This window comes from Pholis gunnellus (genome assembly GCF_910591455.1).
Source record: "Pholis gunnellus genome assembly, chromosome: 17".
Lineage (NCBI taxonomy): Eukaryota > Metazoa > Chordata > Actinopteri > Perciformes > Pholidae > Pholis > Pholis gunnellus.
In genome coordinates this window covers 22,154,659-22,176,289 of record NC_136544.1, presented here as the reverse complement: position 1 = coordinate 22,176,289, position 21,631 = coordinate 22,154,659, and the positions used below count along the sequence as shown (strand labels likewise).

At 41.9% G+C, this 21,631-nt stretch overlaps 2 protein-coding genes across 2 annotated transcripts in view; both read right to left on the bottom strand.

The window, feature by feature from the left end:
• Positions 1–1,123: 1,123 nt before the first annotated feature.
• Positions 1,124–3,613, bottom strand: gh1 (growth hormone 1; the record flags this gene model as incomplete). Its single annotated transcript, XM_079177347.1, has 6 exons — positions 1,124–1,186; positions 1,276–1,422; positions 1,490–1,633; positions 2,914–3,030; positions 3,345–3,475; positions 3,604–3,613. The coding sequence occupies 6 exons, from the start codon at positions 3,611–3,613 to the stop codon at positions 1,124–1,126; spliced, it is 612 nt and encodes a 203-aa protein (XP_079033473.1).
• A 7,638-nt stretch (positions 3,614–11,251) lies between these two features.
• Positions 11,252–21,631, bottom strand: part of scn4ab (sodium channel, voltage-gated, type IV, alpha, b) — a 46,465-nt gene continuing 36,085 nt past the window's right edge. Inside the window, exons 20-31 of the mRNA XM_079177699.1 lie at positions 21,300–21,454; positions 19,762–19,935; positions 17,681–17,803; positions 17,149–17,433; positions 16,186–16,239; positions 15,621–15,762; positions 15,436–15,527; positions 15,073–15,343; positions 14,232–14,853; positions 14,013–14,157; positions 13,829–13,906; positions 11,252–13,719 (exon numbers count right to left, since the gene is read on the bottom strand). Of these exons, the coding sequence (XP_079033825.1) occupies positions 13,375–13,719; positions 13,829–13,906; positions 14,013–14,157; positions 14,232–14,853; positions 15,073–15,343; positions 15,436–15,527; positions 15,621–15,762; positions 16,186–16,239; positions 17,149–17,433; positions 17,681–17,803; positions 19,762–19,935; positions 21,300–21,454 (2,486 nt within the window). The 3' untranslated portion in view covers positions 11,252–13,374. The remainder of the gene's footprint in view (positions 13,720–13,828; positions 13,907–14,012; positions 14,158–14,231; positions 14,854–15,072; positions 15,344–15,435; positions 15,528–15,620; positions 15,763–16,185; positions 16,240–17,148; positions 17,434–17,680; positions 17,804–19,761; positions 19,936–21,299; positions 21,455–21,631) is intronic.

Sequence of the window (21,631 nt, the reverse complement as noted above, 5' to 3'; positions counted from 1 at the left end):
TTTTTGCAATTTTTATTTTTAATAGGTTTCTTTGGAGAATATTTTCAAATCCTCTTAAACTTCTTCAACTTTCAAATCCTTCTACTTCCTCATACTTTCAGCTACAGGCACCATTTAACTTTAAACTGTTGAGAAAACCCTGATCTATTGCCGCATAATTCAGCTTTTTGATATCTTTTATACTTTTTGAACTGTCCCATTTGAACTTTTATGATTTTTCAGTCCTTTTCTGCCTTTATAATGGGTGTGTATTGCGCAGCTTAGAGTGCGTGATGTCACCGCTAGAGTGAAGAGCAGCTTCAGATTCTTGTGAAAAAAATATTTGTCTTTTGCCTTCGACTCCACAATTTTCACTCTTCATATATGTTTTTAGATTCTAAAGTAGCTAATATTGTCCTTGTTGTAGAAAAGTGATTGTGGAATCCCACAGATTTACACATTTGGCAAAAAATCACTTAATTGAGAGGAAAACCAACTTTCTGCTCCATAGAGAGCAATGTTAAACCTCACCACTCATTTCTCAAAGAAAGCAGACGGTACCAGTTTTGTATATTGCGCTGGAGCTCACATTTATAACACTACAAACATAAAAAACACATCAGCGCGTTCGGCTGAGTCTTATCTTTCTCACGGTATCCATATTTTGGCACTCAGACTCCTGTTTTATGTGAAAAGGAGGCAGGAGCTTTGTTCAAAATCACTGTTTCCTGTGACGTTTCTAAATGTTTGTACTGGTGTTGGTCATGAGGAGGAAGTGTTCCGTCTTTAAAGTTTAATCATCATGAGCAAAAACAACCACTTCAACCTGAAGACACATGAAAAAGACACCGTGAACATCAGTGAGTTTACGAATCATCGACACGCATCTGAATGCAACAAAACTTTATTTCACATGCTGACGGTATGACATCACTTCCTGTTTACAACTGTCATTATAATAACATCAGAAAACATTTCATCATCAGCAGAGAGACACTCTGCATCAACAAACCACTGAACTGAGGCCAACACTAATGCTAATGCTAACGCTTATGTTAACAGAGTGATATGAGAGGCTGAGCTACAAAAAAACACAGGATTCCATTATCCACACGGGGCGTGGCCTCACAGTAGAGAGGCGGGGCTACAGGGTGCAGTTGGCTTCTGGAGATAGTCGACATTTAGCCACCGTCAGGTAGGTCTCCACCTGTAAACACAAACATCATCATCATGACATCATTATCATCATCATCATCATCATCATCATCATGACACCAAACCTCCCCTCTTCCTCACCTTGTGCATGTCTTTCTTGAAACAGGCCAGTAGTTCGTAGGTTCTTCTCAGCGACTCGTCGGCTCCCAGACTTTGATAGTAGTTTCCATAAGGAGCCAGCTGGAGGGCGGAGCTATCAGGGAAGAGCTCTGCTCCATCCTGATTGGCCTGCAGGGTCAGGTGGTTAGTCATACTGGTACACTGTTTACACTATATCATTTATGTGTGTTCTTACCTTGATCAGCAGCAGGATTCCCGTCTTCAGTTCGGACAGTTTGGGGGAAATCTGGATTCTAGGAGCAGAACCTCCAGACAGGGAACGACTGGGAAACTCCCAAGACTCAACCAATCGATAGGAGATAGATAACAGCTTCAACACCTAGAACCAATCAGATGATAGGAGATAGATAACAGCTTCAACACCTAGAACCAATCAGATGATAGGAGATAGATAACAGCTTCAACACCTAGAACCAATCAGATGATAGGAGATAGATAACAGATCCAAAAGGGAATCAATGTTAAAATAAACAACTTCTCAGCGATAAACATGTTTAAAGTTTGGTAGAAAAACAGTTATATCTTCGTTCATGACAACTGCTTCAATTAAGTCTTACAGTCTGACACTAGTGCAGTATTGTGTATTAGTATAGTGCAGTATTGTGTATTAGTATAGTGCAGTATTGTGTATTAGTATAGTGCAGTATTGTGTAGTAGTATAGTGCAGTATTGTGTATTAGTATAGTGCAGTATTGTGTATTAGTATAGTGCAGTATTGTGTATTAGTATAGTGCAGTATTGTGTATTAGTATAGTGCAGTATTGTGTAGTAGTATAGTGCAGTATTGTGTATTAGTATAGTGCAGTATTGTGTAGTAGTATAGTGCAGTATTGTGTATTAGTATAGTGCAGTATTGTGTATTAGTATAGTGCAGTATTGTGTAGTAATATAGTGCAGTATTGTGTATTAGTATAGTGCAGTATTGTGTAGTAATATAGTGCAGTATTGTGTATTAGTATAGTGCAGTATTGTGTATTAGTATAGTGCAGTATTGTGTAGTAGTATAGTGCAGTATTGTGTATTAGTATAGTGCAGTATTGTGTATTAGTATAGTGCAGTATTGTGTATTAGTATAGTGCAGTATTGTGTAGTAGTATAGTGCAGTATTGTGTATTAGTATAGTGCAGTATTGTGTATTAGTATAGTGCAGTATTTTGTATTAGTATAGTGCAGTATTGTGTATTAGTATAGTGCAGTATTGTGTAGTAGTATAGTGCAGTATTGTGTATTAGTATAGTGCAGTATTGTGTAGTAGTATAGTGCAGTATTGTGTATTAGTATAGTGCAGTATTGTGTATTAGTATAGTGCAGTATTGTGTAGTAATATAGTGCAGTATTGTGTATTAGTATAGTGCAGTATTGTGTAGTAATATAGTGCAGTATTGTGTATTAGTATAGTGCAGTATTGTGTATTAGTATAGTGCAGTATTGTGTAGTAGTATAGTGCAGTATTGTGTAGTAGTATAGTGCAGTATTAGTGCTGTAATGTGTAGCATAGTGCAGTATAGTGTAGTATAGTGTAGAATAGCGCAGTGCAGTATAGTGTAGTATATTATAGTATAGTGTAGTAGTACAGTGTAGTAGTGATAGTACTCTCACAGAGCTGCGTTGGGTCTCATGCTTGTCGATTGGGGTGATGATGTAATCAGAGTTGCAGAAATCTTGCAGGAAGATTTTGTTGAGTTGACGTTGCTCCTCGGTTTGCAGAGAACTCTCCTAACAAACACAAATACACCCAGTAATACACAGAGTAATACACAGAGTAATACACCCAGTAATACACCCAGTAATACACAGAGTAATACACAGAGTAATACACCCAGTAATACACCCAGTAATACACAGAGTAATACACCCAGTAATACACACAGTAGTACAGACAGTAAAACACACAGTAATACACACAGTAATACACACAGTAATACACACAGTAGTACAGACAGTAAAACACACAGTAATACACACAGTAATACACACAGTACACACACTGATGGTTGATATTTCCGTCTGTTGAGCAGCTGTTGACTTACAAAGTCGGAGAAGAGTCTCTGAGCGAGCAGGTGGAGGTGTTGAACTCTGCCGACAGCGATGGAGAACAGACGGCCGTCTGTGATTGGCTGAGAGGAGACGCCAAGACACACCACCGACAGCAGGAGGACAACTGAGAGACAGACAGGTGAGAGACAGACAGGTGAGACTTCTAATAAAGTCAAAGAAAACATTACAAAATAAAAGAGAATGAGTTCCGTCTCAACAGCTCCGTTCAAACCACTGATCTTCATGTCTTACCTCGGTCCATGGCTGGTCTGGGATCAGTTCTGGTTCAGGTTCAGGTTCTGCTAAATTTGATCTCAGGTCAGTTGTTCTGTGTTCTGATGTTTTCAGCTCAGAGTTTAGTGGTTTTATAGAAGAAAACTTGATGATTATATTCATCAACAGAAACATGAAACGAACAAACAACACTGTGTGTGTGTGTGTGTGTGTGTGTGTTGACCTCTGTTTAACATTAACGCCCTAATAATAATATTTATTGAACATAAATAACTGGGTGGTGACGCTCAATTGATTTTAAGGTGAAAATATTTCAATATGAAGAACAAGTCCGAAGTAATAATAATAATAATAATAATAATTACAATATTCTTTATATTATTATTATTATATATTTTATTAATGGAAATCAAGATGTTTTTATTAACATTTTGTTGAAAAAGAGGCCAAAATGATCGTGGAGCTACCAGAAAAAAACTATTCACATACTGGTTCTAATCGCCTGAAATCATTTATAATATTTATAATATAAAAAAAGAAAAAGGTCCCTGAAAATGAAACAGCTGTTGCTACTGAGAGTAATACCTGCAGTTCTGAGAGATGAAAAAGTACAATACAGTACATTAGGGTACAGGAGAGATCAATAAAGGTAGGTAAAGTACAATAGAGTACATTAGAAATCAGACGAGATTGATAAAGTACAATGGAGTACAGTAGAGTAATATAGAGATTGTGTTATTTAAGAAGAATCATTTCAGTATTATATATAAGTTCTTTATCTCAACGGATTTACAGAAAACTCGTTGCTGATGTAAACATTTAAAAACGTTCTGTTCTTTCAGAAAACTAAGTCAGATGTTTGATGTTTTTGTCCTCAGAGATGTGAATTTATTCACAGGTGTCACTGATCTGAGGTCAGACATTCAGCAGAGAGGAGTGACATCACACTGGAAACTGAGTTTATTCAACGCTCCGTGAAACTGATCCGACCAGAGAGAGTTCAGCTCAGACACATGAAACAGGAGAAGTGACACAACAAAGAACAGTTTCAGCTTGTTATCCTCGTTCACCAACAGCTCGTTAACAGACAACTCGTTATCTAACAGCTCGTTGACAAACAGCTAGTTAAATAACAGCTCGTTAACAGACAACTCGTTACCTAACAGCTCGTTGACAAACAGCTCGTTAAATAACAGCTCGTTAACAGACAACTCGTTAACAGACAACTCGTTTCCTAACAACTCGTTGACAAACAGCTCGTTAAATAACAGCTCGTTAACAGACAACTCGTTTCCTAACAGCTCGTTGACAAACAGCTCGTTAAATAACAGCTCGTTAACAGACAACTCATTACCTAACAGCTCGTTGACAGACAACTCGTTAACAGACAACTCGTTACCTAACAGCTCGTTGACAGACAACTCGTTACCTAACAGCTCGTTAACAAACAGCTCGTTAACAAACAACTCGTTAACAGACAACTCGTTACCTAACAGCTCATTGACAAACAGCTTGTTAAATAACAGCTCGTTAACAAACAGCTCGTTAACAAACAGCTAGTTAACAGACAACTCGTTAACAGACAACTCGTTACCTAACAGCTCATTGACAAACAGCTCGTTAAATAACAGCTCGTTAACAGACAACTCGTTACCTAACAGCTCGTTGACAAACAGCTCGTTAAATAACAGCTCGTTAACAAACAGCTCGTTAACAAACAGCTAGTTAACAGACAACTCGTTAACAGACAACTCGTTAAATAACAGCTCGTTAACAGACAACTCGTTACCTAACAGCTCGTTGACAAACAGCTTGTTAAATAACAGCTCGTTAACAGACAACTCGTTACCTAACAGCTCGTTGACAAACAGCTCGTTAACAAACAGCTCGTTAAATAACAGCTCGTTAACAAACAGCTCCTTAACATTACATTACAGTCATTTAGCAGACGCTTTTATCCAAAGCAACTTACAATTCAGATTCTATCACATTTCTACACCGTCGGCACAGCTACGGGAGACATTTTGGGGTTAAGTGTCTTGCTCAAGGACACATCAACATGCGACTAGTGGAGCCTGAACCGGGGATCAAACTGCCGATCCTCTGATTGAATGACGGCCCTGCTACCCACTTAGACACAGTTGCCCACAAACAGCTCCTTAACAAACAGCTCGTTAACAGACAGCTCGTTAACAAACAGCTCGTTAACAGACAGCTCGTTAACAGACAACTCGTTAACAGACAACTCGTTAACAGACAACTCGTTACCTAACAGCTCATTGACAAACAGCTCGTTAACAAACAGCTCGTTAACAAACAGCTTGTTAACAGACAACTCGTTAACAGACAACTCGTTAACAGACAACTCGTTACCTAACAGCTCGTTAACAAACAGCTCGTTAACAGACAGCTCGTTAACAAACAGCTCGTTAACAGACAGCTCGTTAACAGACAGCTCGTTAACAAACAGCTCGTTAACAGTTTGTTATAAAAGTGTTTCTGTATAAACGTGTACAGGTATGAATCTGTTTCGGCATAAAGATGTACAGGTAGTAAGGTGTACTGGTATAAAGGTTTACAGGTATAAAGGTGTACGGGTGTAAAGGTGTTTATGGATTAAGGTGTACAAGTATAAAAATGTTTATGTATAAAGGTGTATTGGTATAAAGGTGTACAGGTAAGTGTACGGGTATAAAAATGTTTAGGTATTAAGTGTAGCCCACCTTCTCAATTCCTCTTTTAGTTCAGGATCTTCAGATTATACCCTGTTGCATGGGAGGTGAATTGGAGAGGATCTACAAAAATATAGACTTTAGGAATGTGCCTACAATAGCCCAATTTAAACGAATATACTCTGACTACGGTGCAGAGAGCCCTGGTTAGCATACGGTCCTGTGCATTCATACGTAGCCCTGTTTAGCCCTGACTTGCTACGTTGACATACATCACTTTAACAAATGAATATTTAAACAATCAACATTTATTACAACATCAACATTGTGACCCACAGAAAAATGCAATATAACACACAATAACCATACCCACAGAGGTGCTGGTCAGTGTGACGGTACCAGGACGTTGGCGCTCAGTTGAAGTCCTGAAGGAACGTCTGTGGTGGACTCACTGCTCCTCGGTTACTCAGAGATCCAACATCTTAGCTAATAGACAACAATTCAGACTTGATTTCTTAACCTTGCAAACAGGCTACTGCTTTGAAATCCTCTTCTTCTCCGTCAGTTGAAATCACGAGCATGAAAACAGCTCACTTTATTCCTCTTCAGAGCCGCACCGTCCTTCATGAACATCGTGTTGATCCCTGGACGGACTGTTCCCACAGAACTTTGGCGACTGTTAATGCCTTTTGATCTTTAGCTGCAAAAGCTTGAGCATATTGCGTGTAATGATTCGTAACAACAAGCACATTGTAAATGTTCCTGGAGTCAGGTTCAATCGTCAGAAAATCTCTACAGACAAGATCCATCGTCCATCACTTTCAAGGTGTGACAAGTGTCTTTCTCTGAATACACCTGGACAGTTTTTACAGTACTTTTCAATTTGTACTTTCATGCAAGGCCAATAAAACCTCTCTCTTATAAGGCCATAGGTCTTGTCAAACCCGAAGTGGCCCGACTGGTCATGCAAGGACTGAAGTACAGTCTCTCTGAACTCTTGAGGAAGCAACAGTTGTTGGCAAATTGGTTTGTTTGTATTGTACAGAATGAGTAAGCCATCAGAGTCTGACCTTTAGTTTTTCCCACTGTTTAAGCAAGAATGACGCATCAGGATGCTGTCTTTGCTGGCACGGTCAGTACGGTTCTGTATAACAGCCACACTTCTCCAATGCTGGGGTCTTTCTGCTGAGAATGTGAGATATTTGTGGAATTCATTTCAGGGAGCTGTTTCTCGCTCAGGAAAGACAGATTGCAATAGGCTCAGGTACAGCATGTTTGGAAGAGCCCAAAAAGTCAACAGCTCTGTGGTGGCAGTAGCGACGGGGTCTGAATTCCACCATATGTGTCACGGGAGGTCAAGAGGAGGACCCAATAGCAAGACCACAGGAGACAGAGTCTGGCGAAACAGATTTTATTTCACCAGGATATTAAGGCGAGGATGTGTGGAGCCCGTGGTCCGACACAGGTGGCCAAATCGATGATGTGAGTCCCGTGGCTCGACACCGGAGGCTGGCAGCTCAGCAAATAATCTACAACCGTAGTGGAGAGGAAGGAAGTTAGTCCAGGAACAAATCAACTGAGAACTTACGGAACAGTGGTAAGACTACCGAGGCGGAAGACGAAACGGACTGACAACCCAGGCCTGCAGGGCCAGGGTTGATCAGCAGCCAGGCGGTGATCAGTGGAATCAGGATCAGCTGGTAACGATCCAGATTGTCCGCAGCTGAGTACCAATCAGAGGTGTGGCCACGGAAATCGTCTGGAGGCAGGTCCAAGAAAACTAACACCGAGCACATGACATACAATAACAAACAGGGGAATGACAGACACGTGAGGAGAGGAGATTGGGGGGAAACAGAGGTTAACACACAATGGTTCAGACAGGAATCCTGACAATATGACAGACAGCTTGGACAGTATCGGCTAGCATGGCTTTCTCCTCCTCATGAGGGCGCCGATACAATGCGTCCGCATCAATGTTCTGCTTTCCAGGGCGATACTTTAAGATGAAGTCAGAGGGTTAAAGGGTTGTTATCCGTGTGTACCTCAAACGTGACTCCATAGAGGTCATCATGCAGCTTGTTGGTGACAGCCCACTTTAAAGCCAAACATTCCAGCTTATGTGTGGGATAGTTTTTTTCTGCTGGGGACAGGCTTCTGCTGACAAAAGCAACTGGGTGCAATCCCTCTCCTTGGCCCTGATACAGGACACCTCCCAAACCTTCTCTGCTTGCGTCTACATGCTGGACATAGGATAGTTCTGGGCTGGCGAATGCTAAAACAGGTGTCTCTGTAAGACTTCTCTTTAAAGTCTCAAAAGCCTTTTCGCAGTCTTCATCCCACCTAGGTCCAAATGGCTCTTTGGAGTGGTACCAGTCTCTGGTTTCCGTGTCTGGTTTTGGTGTCTGTCACGACCTGGCTCTGACGGCCATGACCTAAATCAGGGAGACGCAGATAGTTGACCAACGGTAACACATTTATTAGCCCTGACAAAAGATCTAACAGTAATGGTGGTCGTGAACAAGCCGTCCACGTTCCTCCACGGGGTGATAGGAAGGCGCCCAGGTTGCCAGGAAGGCGGAGCCTTATAGCGGGAGCGCACCGGGCCCAGGTGCCTCCACTCAGGACGATCACCGCCTCTGGTACCTGCTGGTTAAAGGGACAAAACACGTAACCCAGATAGGGAACCGTCACAGTGTTTCTAAGTCTTTTAGCAGCCCTGCAGTAACTGGTTGAGTGGGTGGCAAACTCTGGAGAAATCTTTGACAAATCGCCTGTAATATCCACAGAAACCAAGGAAAGAGCGAAGAGCAGTGAGGTTCTCTGGGCGTGGCCAAGACTTCCCAGCTTTGATCTTGGACGGGTCTGTAGCAATACCATAGACACAATGTGACCACGGTAGGTTCCAGAAGGGCAGCAGAACTTACATTTATCTAAAGATAACGTTAGTCCTTCCTCCTTTAGTCTGTCCAGCACTTTGAGAAGGCGCTGCTCATGTTCCTCCAATGTTTTCCTAAAAACGATGACATCGTCTAGTGTTGGGGATTCCACTGTATGATCTGACTCCAAAAGACTAACCCTCCGGAAGGACCCCGCGCAGATTGTTTACATTGGAACAACAGATGACATACGATCTAAAAGTATTAACAATTTATTAAGTCAAGCATCAGAACATATAATGCAGAGATTTATGGTTTCACAGAACACCATAATTGATGAAGTATCCCTAGCAACAGACACAAAGTCAGGGCTCAGAATATCTCTCGTCTCGGTGGTTGTGAGCACCCTGTGTCCCTCCATTCTTATAACCATACCCACAGAGGTGCTGGTCAGTGTGACGGTACCAGGACGTTGGCGCGCTTGTTGGCGCTCAGTTGAAGTCCTGAAGGAACGTCTGTGGTGGACTCACTGCTCCTCGGTTACTCAGAGATCCAACATCTTAGCTAATAGACTCAACAATTCAGACTTGATTTCTTAACCTTGCAAACAGGCTACTGCTTTGAAATCCTCTTCTTCTCCGTCAGTGGAAATCACGAGCAGAAAACTAGCATGCAAACAGCTCACTTTATTCCTCTTCAGAGCCGCACCGTACTTCATGAACATCCTGTTGATCCCTGGACGGACTGTGCTTTCAGCCTTTGCGTCTCCCCGAAAGAAAAACTCACCTCTGAAGTTAGAGCGTCGTGCTAAATGACTTCTATGCTATCCTTTCAGTTCTCCTCGGTGCATTAACATTGTCTAGTGTCCGTGTTTCTGAAGTTAAAACAACAGTGCTCTCCGTCATTCCTCTCGGCTCCCCTTTGTCCACTTCCTGCTTTCCGGTCCTTAGTCCCGCCCCTCTAAGAACCCGGCAGGCCACCAAAAACTCCCATCAGACTCTCCTGATTGGCTGGCAACACATCGACACCTGACCAACTAATACGACAAGGACACGGGAGGTTCAAGGGCAACTCAAACCGTAGGACATAAGCACTTCTCCAAACCATGAACACAAATGCAAAAGTACTGTTTTACAGACATTTAAAAAAAACACGTGTAAACAAATTAGCAGGGCGCTACACAAGGTTTACAGGTATAAAGTTGTACTGGTATGAAAGTGTACAGGTATACAATTGTTTTGTTATAAAGGTGTGCAGGCTCAAACATTCAGAATCGACCAATCAGCAGGATGATGACAACACACACATCCATTAAGTTTAGCTTTTTTATTAACGACAAGCCACAGTTTGACAATTAGTCTCCAATTGAATTCTTTAAAGAAAGAAAAGATGGACAAAGATTATTGCACAGATTAATACAAATAAATAATAATATTATAATAAACACTGAAATTCCACAAATAATACAAAAATACCTGAAATAATAAAGAAAGAAAAAAAGATCAAAGTAAAGAAAGAAAGAAAACAGAAAAGAAGGCTGCAGATTAATTCGATCATTATCAATATTTCAACTTTTCTCTGATCTGATACAAAGTATGGATCTGATACAAAGTATGGATCTGATACAAAGTATGGATCTGATACAAAGTATGGATCTGATACCAGTGTATGGGGTCAGATCAGTCTCAATAATTGCAAATGCAAACAGAAAGACTCACAAATGCACGCAGAACAATTCACAAATATATTCCAATGCACAAATAAATAAATTACGATTTATATAAATGTAAAAAAAAAATCACAAATATATTTCTGCATTTGTATGTATTTGTTTGTGGATTTGTATGTATTTGTTTGTGGATTTGTATGTATTTGTTTGTGGATTTGTATGTATTTGTTTGTGGATTTGTATGTATTTGTTTGTGGATCGCACTGCATTTATTTGTAAATCGCTTCACATTTATTTGTGGATTCATGAGACTCATCTCACGTCGCTGGATTCACAAATGCGTTTTTTTCAACATAGACCTGTCTGTAGCCAATCAGATGTCAGCCTCATTTTCAACCAATCACATGAGCGCAGCTCCCCCCTCCCCTCCCCACGAGACTGGCAGCTTTGTTAAATCAGGAAATAAATATTGTAGCCGTCTGTGTTCACCCAGAGCTCTACGATACTTCATATCAGTAGAGACCGGACCAAACTATGTGTATAAATGTTATTTCGGAGTTCCTTTTTGTTGGTTTATTGCCGTTAAATCATAGCCAAATCACTTTATGTTGTGTTCATACAGCTGTAGTAAACAGCCGACGTGTGGCTTGCTAGACACAGTGAATACAGCTCGATGAAATCCACGGAGCTCCTCCGGACTATGTTATGAACCAGACATGACGGCGTTTGGTTCCCCGTGATATCTGGGACTTCCACAACACGTACTGAGCAGAAATAGAGGTTATTTTTTCCACAGTTGACGGCTATCAGGGCGATAAGCCACGCCCCCTCACCGGCGCGTCCAGCGCGATTCACCGATTCACGCGAATGAACACAAATAGTCCCCCGGCAAGACCGGCGGCGCGAATAACGCGATTTACGCGGCGCGAATCGTGTTTGGTGTGAACGCAGCATTACGCTGGCAGCCTCGTGGCCTCATTGTTTGTACCATATGGTTTACACACACATAGTTTGGTCCGGTCTCTACTGATATGAAGTATCGTAGAGCTCTGGGTGAACACAGACGGCTACAATATTTATTTCCTGATTCAACAAAGCTGCCAGTCTCGTGGGGAGGGGAGGGGGAGCTGTGCTCATGTGATTGGTTGAAAATGAGGCTGACATCTGATTGGCTACAGACAGGTCTATGTTGAAAAAAACACATTTGTGAATCCAGCGACGTGAGATGAGTCTCATAAATCCACAAATAAATGTGAAGCGATTTACAAATAAATGCAGTGCGATCCACAAACAAATACATACAAATCCACAAACAAATACATACAAATCCACACACAAATACATACAAATCCACACACAAATACATACAAATGCAGAAATATATTTGTGATTTTTTTTTTACATTTATATAAATCGTAATTTATTTATTTGTGCATTGGAATGTATTTGTGAATTGTTCTGCGTGCATTTGTGAGTCTTTCTGTTTGCATTTGCAATTATTGAGACTGATCTGACCCCATACCAGTGCATCATAATTCATCTCTATATGTAACAACTGCATTCATTGAAGATTCTGACCAAAAACTACATTTTAAAAGATTCAATTTGAACACATGATGATAACGTTATTAACCCTCGCCCAATACTCAATTTTACTAAATGGACTTTGAACGCCTCATAATGTAACTCAATGGAACCCCCATTAACAGCTGTTAGCTTCGTTATTTAGCCAATCAGGACTGTGCTGCTAGCAGCTAACAGCTAACGCTAACTAGCTCTTCTCCCGACATCAACACAGATCTGTTGTTCACAATGTAGCATAATCAAAGTAAAGAAAAGCTTGCAGGTCTATTTCCTGCAGCAGAGACGTCGTAGACAACAGTTACATGATGTCATCGTCATAAGGAAGTACTTCTGTCTTCACAGTCACGTGCGTGTATGGCGGCGGTCTCACTTCCCGATCTTTCAGTTTTCAGAACAGAACGTTCTGCTCGCTTGAGTGTCACAAAATGTAGCTTGATTCTGCAAATGTAGTTACACTCTACGCTACTGCCAACACTGATAACATCATCATTACTGTTACTAATAACCTCAAGTTGGCCTCAAACTTCAAAGTGTAGGTAGCACTTTATTTCTATTGAGATTATGATAACGGATCATCTTTGATGTAATATGTTTGTTATATTATGTTGAAGTACATGTTAAGCTAATAATTATATTTTAAAGACCATATTTCAGTTACCTTTAATGGAAATTATTTGGCATGATTTGAACAAGATGTTGTAATCTCTTTCTTTCTTTGTGTAGAACCAGAACAATCAGAAGCAATCCCCTTCCAATAACTTCTTGGCTAAATAAATGGCACGAGTGATTGTAACCTTGTTTCCTGGTGGTGTGTGGCTCCAGTTTGAACAATAAATCCGTAACAAACACAGTGATAAAACATTTGGTGAAGAGCCATCTATTGTTCAGGATCCGTCATCCGTTTTTATAGAAGCCAACAGAGAGATTATTCCACTGCTCCTCCAACGAAGGAAAACAGGAAGAAACAGGAGACGCGTGGTAAACATCAGACAATAGACTCCTTCAGGTTCTCATCCAGCAGGAAGTTGGAGGTGTTGGGAGGAGGAGCAGCGTGGAGTAGAAAGTCTCTCTGAAGCTCCACCCGGGTGGGTGAGACAGGCTCCTCTGTGTTCCCGCTGTCTCCGTACAGCTGACCGATGCGTTTACAGAGAAGTCCTTCTGTCTCAGGTGACAGCTCGTCTCGCCGTCCCTCCGTCTTCTCTCGGTATTTGGAGGAGGCCAATCTGACCGTCCGCTTTAGGAGGTGTTTCCTGTACACTCTTTGGATCACCGTCGCCGCCACCTCTTCCTGTTTCCTCCGCAGTGTGGTGCTGATTGGTTCATACGACACCTGTAGGTAACAATGGTTATCTGTGACTTCAGTATACTTTGATAAAGGAAACAATATTCGTCCCTTTTAGAATATGACAATCGTTCAAACTCTAAAATAACAATGAAACCTTGGAGGGATTGTTGGCCATGAACTTCTCCTCCATGCTGGCTTTGAGAGCGTCCATCTCTCCTGAATCACCCAAAACCTATACAGATATAATACCAATAATGTGATTTAATATAACACAACATCCAACGACACAAAACATGAAATAATGTAAAATGACGTAACATGTGAGCAGGTCATGTTACCTGTGCAGTGAGAACCAGCAGGATGTCCAAACAGTGGATCTTGTCTCCAGGAACCAGAGGCAAATCCATGTGGATCAGTTTGATGGTGTTTGGTTTGGAGATCCTCAGAGGATCCTTCAGAGTGTCGCAGAAATCTGACAGCTTACTGTGGAACACAGGAGAGTCTATCAGAGCTCCGTAGAGTCCGAGAGGATCCATCACTACCAGGTGAAGACTCACCTGTACTGAATGAATTGAGAAGCGTCGGGGTCAAACTTCTCCCAGGTTTCATAGAACATCTCAAAGTCGTCCTCACACAGCGGGTCAGCGCTCTCCTCTGTAGCCACGTTAAAGTTCTCCAGGATGATGGCGATGTACATGTTGACCACCACTAGAAAGGACATGATGATGTAGGTGGTGAAGAAGACGATGCCCAATGCCGGGCTGCCACAGTCCCCCCTCACCATGGATCCGGGGTTCTCTCTGTCGGGGTCGCAGTCCGGCGGCGTGTTCATGATGGGGTTCAGCAGACCGTCCCACCCGGCTGACGTGGTGATCATAAACAAACAGATCATGCTGTTCCCAAATGTCTCAAAGTTAAACATGTCGTCGATCGTGGCCTCCTTCCTCACGTACGCAAAGTTAGACATGCCGAAGATGGAGAATATAAACATGATGAGGAAGAGGAGGAGGCCGATGTTGAAGAGGGCAGGAAGTGACATCATCAAGGCGAACAGCAGCGTCCGGATCCCCTTGGCCCCACGAATGAGACGAAGGACTCGGCCGATTCTAGCTAATCGGATTACACGGAAGAGCGTGGGAGAAACAAAATATTTCTCAATGATGTCAGCAAGGAGGAGGCCTGAAGGGAAGGAAGTAAGGAAGCAAGACAAGATATTTTTCTTCTGGGTTAAAGAGAACATGGTCATATTTAATACCCCATTAAATACACCAAAACCTTAAGACATTTAAAGACATTTGTTGGACTTAAATGTAAATAGAAGACACTTCGAGACAACAATGAATGATGACATCACTTGATGAGACAATGACATCACCAGACACCGATTCGCTGACTCACCTACAATAGACAGGATGACGACAACAAAGTCAAAGATGTTCCAGCCGACAGCGAAGTAGTGATGCCGCAGAGCGATCATCTTCAGGGAGCACTCCATGGTGAAGACCACGATGAAGACCAGGTTGACCCAGTAGAGGATCACCTCTTTTTCCTCGCTCTGCTCGTCCGTCTCCACCATCATGGTCACCATGTTGAGGCAGATTAACACCATGATGAAGATGTCGAAGAGCTGAGTCGTCACCAGGTCAAAAACCAGAGCCTGGAACTTGTTCTGGTGAGACGGAGAGATGAGGAACAGAAGACTGACTGAAAGCTGTTCACACCTGGAGTTAACGAAGTCTGGCAGGTAGGACCTGGACTGACCTCCGGCCGTGGAACCGGCTTCTGAGGTTTCTTAGAGCCCAGTTTCTTCATGGCATTGTAATATTTCTTCTGCTCCTCTGTCATGAAAAGATCTGTTCCTCCCAAGTAAAGACAACAGAACAGAGGAACAGATGAATGTCTGTTCTCAGACATCAGAGTTTAAAACGAGGTCAGTGAGGAGAAACATATCTTTGATTTCTGCTGGTTGAAGTTGTCGATGATGACTCCAATGAAGAGGTTCAGGGTGAAGAAGGAGCCGAATATGATGAAGATGACAAAGTAGAGGTACATGTACAAATTGGCCTCGTACTGCGGCTGGGACTCCACCTACACGAGGTATAGTAATCATGGTAACCAGGGTAACTAGAGTCACGTCACTTTGAAGGTAGTTTTGTTCCTGTTAGTACTAATACCAGCATCTGTACCACTATAGTACCTGTTAGTACTAATACCAGCATCTGTACCACTATAGTACCTGTTAGTACTAATACCAACATCTCTACCACTATAGTACCTGTTAGTACTAATACCAGCATCTGTACCACTATAGTACCTGTTAGTACTAATACCAACATCTCTACCACTATAGTACCTGTTAGTACTAATACCGGTACTAGCACTACTAGGACCGGTATCAGTATTAGTACTAGTATTAGTATTAGTACTAGTGTTAGTATCAGTGCCAGGTCCAGTATTAGTATCAGTACTAGTAGGAGTGTACATAGTAAAACTACTGGACGGTGCACTGACGTCTCTGGAGTCCACGGCTGCGTACATGATGTCCATCCAGCCCTTAAATGTGGCCTGAAAGAGAAACATTGAGTTCAGCTTTAGTCAGACATCTGGATGTAAAACATCTGGTCGTCTGCAAACAGTGAAACTAGAAACAACCAGAAAACACCAGTGAACTCAGATTCATACAGCTGTCATGACTATTATGAGTATAGATATGGCTGATTATTCTCATGCTATAAACTGTTATAGGGTTGATGGGTGTGCATATGACTGTGGTGTTATAGTGGTTTATAAGCAGTCATAGGGTTGATGGGTGTGCATATGACTGTGGTGTTATAGTGGTTTATAAGCAGTCATAGGGTTGATGGGTGTGGATATGACTGTGGTGTTATAGTGGTTTATAAGCAGTCATAGGGTTGATGGGTGTGGATATGACTGTGGTGTTATAGTGGTTTATAAGCAGTCATAGGGTTGATGGGTGTGGATATGACTGTGGTGTTATAGTGGTTTATAAGCAGTCATAGGGTTGATGGGTGTGGATATGACTGTGGTGTTATAGTGGTTTATAAGCAGTCATAGGGTTGATGGGTGTGGATATGACTGTGGTGTTATAGTGGTTTATAAGCAGTCATAGGGTTGATGGGTGTGGATACGACTGTGGTGTTATAGTGGTTTATAAGCAGTCATAGGGTTGATGGGTGTGGATACGACTGTGGTGTTATAGTGGTTTATAAGCAGTCATAGGGTTGATGGGTGTGCATATGACTGTGGTGTTATAGTGGTTTATAAGCAGTCATAGGGTTGATGGGTGTGGATATGACTGTGGTGTTATAGTGGTTTATAAGCAGTCATAGGGTTGATGGGTGTGGATATGACTGTGGTGTTATAGTGGTTTATAAGCAGTCATAGGGTTGATGGGTGTGGATATGACTGTGGTGTTATGGGGATTATTCATGTCTGATGATTTTAATGACTCACCACTTGCAGCAGCGACAGGTAGCCCATCCCCACGTTGTCGTAGTTGACCTTTATGTTCTTCCAGCGGACCTCGGTGAAATTCGCCTCCATGAGAGCGAAACACTCTGTCCTGTTGTTGACAACTTCAGCAGGAAACGTCTCCTCAGACGTCTCGTTGAAACAATAATAAAACTTTCCTGCAAACAGATTCACTCCCATGATGCTGAAGATCAGCCAGAAAATCAGACAAACCAGCAGCACGTTGAAGATGGACGGGATCGCTCCGACCAGGGCGTTCACCACTACCTGCAGACAGGCAGAGAGACATGTAGACAGGTAGCCAGGTCAATACACTGATACAATAACAACTGAAATAAACATTCATGTGGAGCTGCCTTCTATTGATGGGTTCAGGAAGTCTGGACCAGTTGAAGCTTGGACAGGTTTTACTGGCTCAGACAGAGTAAGATAGATGGTTAACGCCCTCTGGTGACAGAGAGACAGGTTACATATTGATAAACCTGTGTGTCAGTGTTTAAAATGCCTGTCTTACCCTCATGCCCTCGAAGCGAGACAGGGCCCTCAGTGGCCTCAGAGCCCTCAGAGTCCTCAGAGACTTGATGGCTCCCAGCTCAGAGTATCCCAGCATGTTTGCTGTCAGAGACACCAGAGACACCTGGAAGACAAGCACACCTGGTGATGACATCCAAACACCAGAGACGGAGACACCTCTGTGATCTATAATAATAATAACAATAATAATCTGATCTTTATCTGCAACCGTGCACTAATCTGGCTTCAAACACAGTTTTTTAAAAAGCCTTTTGAATGTTGATTTACAAATCAAATGTTAACTTTATAAATGAAGCTTCGAACTATTCGGTTCAGTCCAACTTCATTTTGTGTTTACTGATCAGGATGCGTTTAATGTCGCCTTGTCACAATGTAAAAAACTAACTGTGACAGGACTCTCTCTGTCTTTATACTACAGTATAAGTATAAAGTGTATATATATATATATATATATATATAAAAAGTATACTACATATTAATATATATATATATAACAGTGGTGTGCCGTCAGGGCCTGCAAAGCCTTCTCTGCTGGCCTAAACAGAATCAAAGTTAGAGCTATTTTATAATTTAATATTCTTTCTTAAATACACTACATGTATCATAGTTTATATAAATATTGTTCCCATTATCTTATGTTCTCATTGCACAGCTACTGTGCTCCTCAGCTGCTCTGCTTCAGTGCAGCTTGTTTTAAGTAGAGCTTTGATCCAATCAGAGTTCACCTCTGTGTCTCTAGGTAGAAGAGAGGCCCCAGGCCTGCAGACTCACCAGTGAATCCATGTGCAGGTTAAGTGAACGGGGACGTTGTTGTTGATCGTCATAGTGTTCAACCAATCAGATCTTTAGTTTGACATGGTGGGCGTATTCTTTGACGTGTCAGAGCTGCTAGCTGGTCTACAGCTACGTGATTGGTCAGTGGGCTAGCGTGACATGTTGGGCGGTGACGATCCCAACATCTGCTGCCTCTGTGGAGCGACATGTTCAGCCTCAAACGCATTAAAACGTGTTCAAGAAACACAACTGAGGAGGCTCGATGTCTTCACTGGCGTCCATGAATCCAGAAGAACTTCTTACTGGAACTAAAACACACGGATGTGCTGAACAACGTGAGATTAAACTCTTTGTTAACAAAGAAAGGAGGATGGACTTTGTCTTTAAACAGTGAACAGCAGCTCTGGTAAGTGAACTGCAGTAGCTTTAACTGACATAAATATTATTTATGTCATTGTTTAATATGCTTATTTATATTATATATTATTATTTGTACAACTTGTTTTTATGAATATGGATTTTTGTTTGGTTTTATATGTGATAGGAACTATTGTTACGTCCTATGTTGCGCTGGGGACACATTTAGCCGGTGCACAGCAACAAGAAGACGCGCAAAGCGGCAGCGGTCTATATACTCCGCACTAAGTGTTAAAGTTAAAGTGTTAAAGTTACGTTTAAGTGTTTAAGTGATCTACTTTGGAGATTCATGTGTTTCAGTGGACTCATTTTCTCTCTCGGTGTTGACAGACGAATAAATCCGTCAGCAACAAGAACTACGGAGTCGTGTATTTCCTGGAGGGAGTGATGTTACTCTGTTCATGTGTCTATGGTGTCGTTTTCATGATGTGGGTGATGTTGTTCCCTCTGATATGAATCATATTTGAATGGCTCGTGCTCTTGCGTGTTTTGACTCTATGCATTGTTCGTTAATGCCGCGGCATCCCGTCATGCGGGTATTCATGTATCTGCAGGTATGCCGTATGCAGTATTTGTAGGTGTTGAGCTTCATTTTTACAAGTGCAGGCGCAGGTACTGTATAAAATGCACAGTTCACTGATATATATATATATATTTACACATATATGTAGTATAAAGTCTAGTGATGCGAATGCTTCTCATTTGTTCTTTCATACGATGATAAGAGCTGCGTCATATCAGACGCTACAGACCTAGCATTGGTCTTTGAACAGGTTATTACAGCGTTCCTCTCATCACTTCTCTGTTAGATGAGTTCACTTAAGTACCATTACTGTTGCTATGGTTACCGGCAGGCATTATTGTTCTTACGTCTACGATGAGGAAGTCGAGCCAGCACCAGGCGTTGGTGAAGTAGGTCTTGAATCCGTAAGCGACCCACTTGAGGATCATCTCCACAACGAACACATAGGTGAACACCTGGTCCGCGAACTCGAGGACCGTCTTTATGACCCGCCGCTGCTCCAGGTAGACGTCCTCGAATGCCTGTTCACACACAGACTAACGTCACCACATGGAGGGTCTGACCCCCACGTCAGAACAGGAACAACTCCCCCAAAACCCTTTAACGAGGATCAAAACAGAAGTAACCTCAGAGATCATCAGAGGAGGATCTGAAGAGTGATAGATGTTTTATTTATACAAGCTAAAGTCCCGAGTCATAGATTGAAAGTGAGGAGATATGGAGACAACCATCTCAATATTTACAGCAAGTTCAGAAGTGTGATTTACTCCAACCTCAGTCTGGAGGTTCTGCTCTGGTCTTTGTATCCACTCTAGTCCTAAATCTAAGTAGAGTCAGATACATTAAGTTCAACTCTAATTCAGAGCAGATAGTTTCAGAAGAGCTCTTCTAGTTTACAGGATCATCTCGTAAAGTCAGATTGAGCCAATCAGTCATGTTGGTAAAGTTAAAAACCAGGATCTGTGAACACAAGTGTTCTTTACAGAACCATGATGACAAATCATCGCTGTAACAGTCTGAATGGAGACGGTAAAGATCAGCTGATCGATTCCACCGGAGATGAAGACGCAGAGACGAGAGAAACGGAAAGAAGAGCAAAGCAGATTCAAACTCTGCAGCAATGTGAGGTCACTGGAAGATAAGGCGGACGAGCTGAAAGTCGCTAGAATCTTAAAGTGTAGCTTCCTGTGCTTTACTGAGTCGAGGCTCCACAAACCAGACTCAAAGGTGACCCACAGAGACCTGAGCAGCTGCTCTTCTGATCTATTCTCTAATCCTCACAATCTATTCACGCTGGCCCGGAGGATTGCACAACAAACAAAAACAACAACAAAGATCATCGCGATCAGCAATTCTGATGGAGACATCTGAATTCATGGTTTTGTTTACTAAGTCATTATTATTCATCATGATAATACTGTTTATTAATGGTTATTAAGGGTTAATAAGGGTTAATAAGGGTTAATAAGAGTTAATAAGGGTTAATAAGGGTTAATAATGGTTCATACGGGTTAATAAGGGTTAATAATGGTTAATAATGGTTAATAAGGGTTAATAATGGTTCATACGGGTTAATAAGGGTTAATAAGGGTTAATAATGGTTAATAAGGGTTAATAATGGTTAATACGGGTTAATAAGGGTTAATAAGGGTTAATAAGGGTTAAAGATATTCTCACCTGGGTAACATGTGGCGGCCATGTTAATAGTCCTGTGGTCAGTTTATCAGCCTGCTAATGTTGGCCATGTTGTCTCCACAGGTTAGTACTCACACCGCATGCCTTTTTGAGAACCAATCAGATCAGACCTACTCGGTCACGTGATCACATTAAACAGACATTATTATGTATCAATCAATAACCTATAAGAACGTATAAGAACATTTACCAGAGCTCCACTGCTCATCAGGATCATGAAAATGATGAAGGACTCAAAGTAGTTGTGTTCTACGATGGAGAAACAGGTTCTCCTGATGTTAGACCACACCTTCCCTCTGCTCTGGGACGTGTCTACGTCCAGGAATGGACAGCGTAGGTAACACTCTGAAACGAATCAGACAGTTATATAATAATTAGTGCTGGACAAGTTAACGCCTTATTAACCGGCCGACCGGCAGCGAGCGAGCGGTGAACAGCTGTTTGTGTGGCGTCTCTTCCTGTTTCCTTCCCCTACATTCCCCTGGGTCCTAAGTCCCTCCATGTACAGCTTATTATCACCCT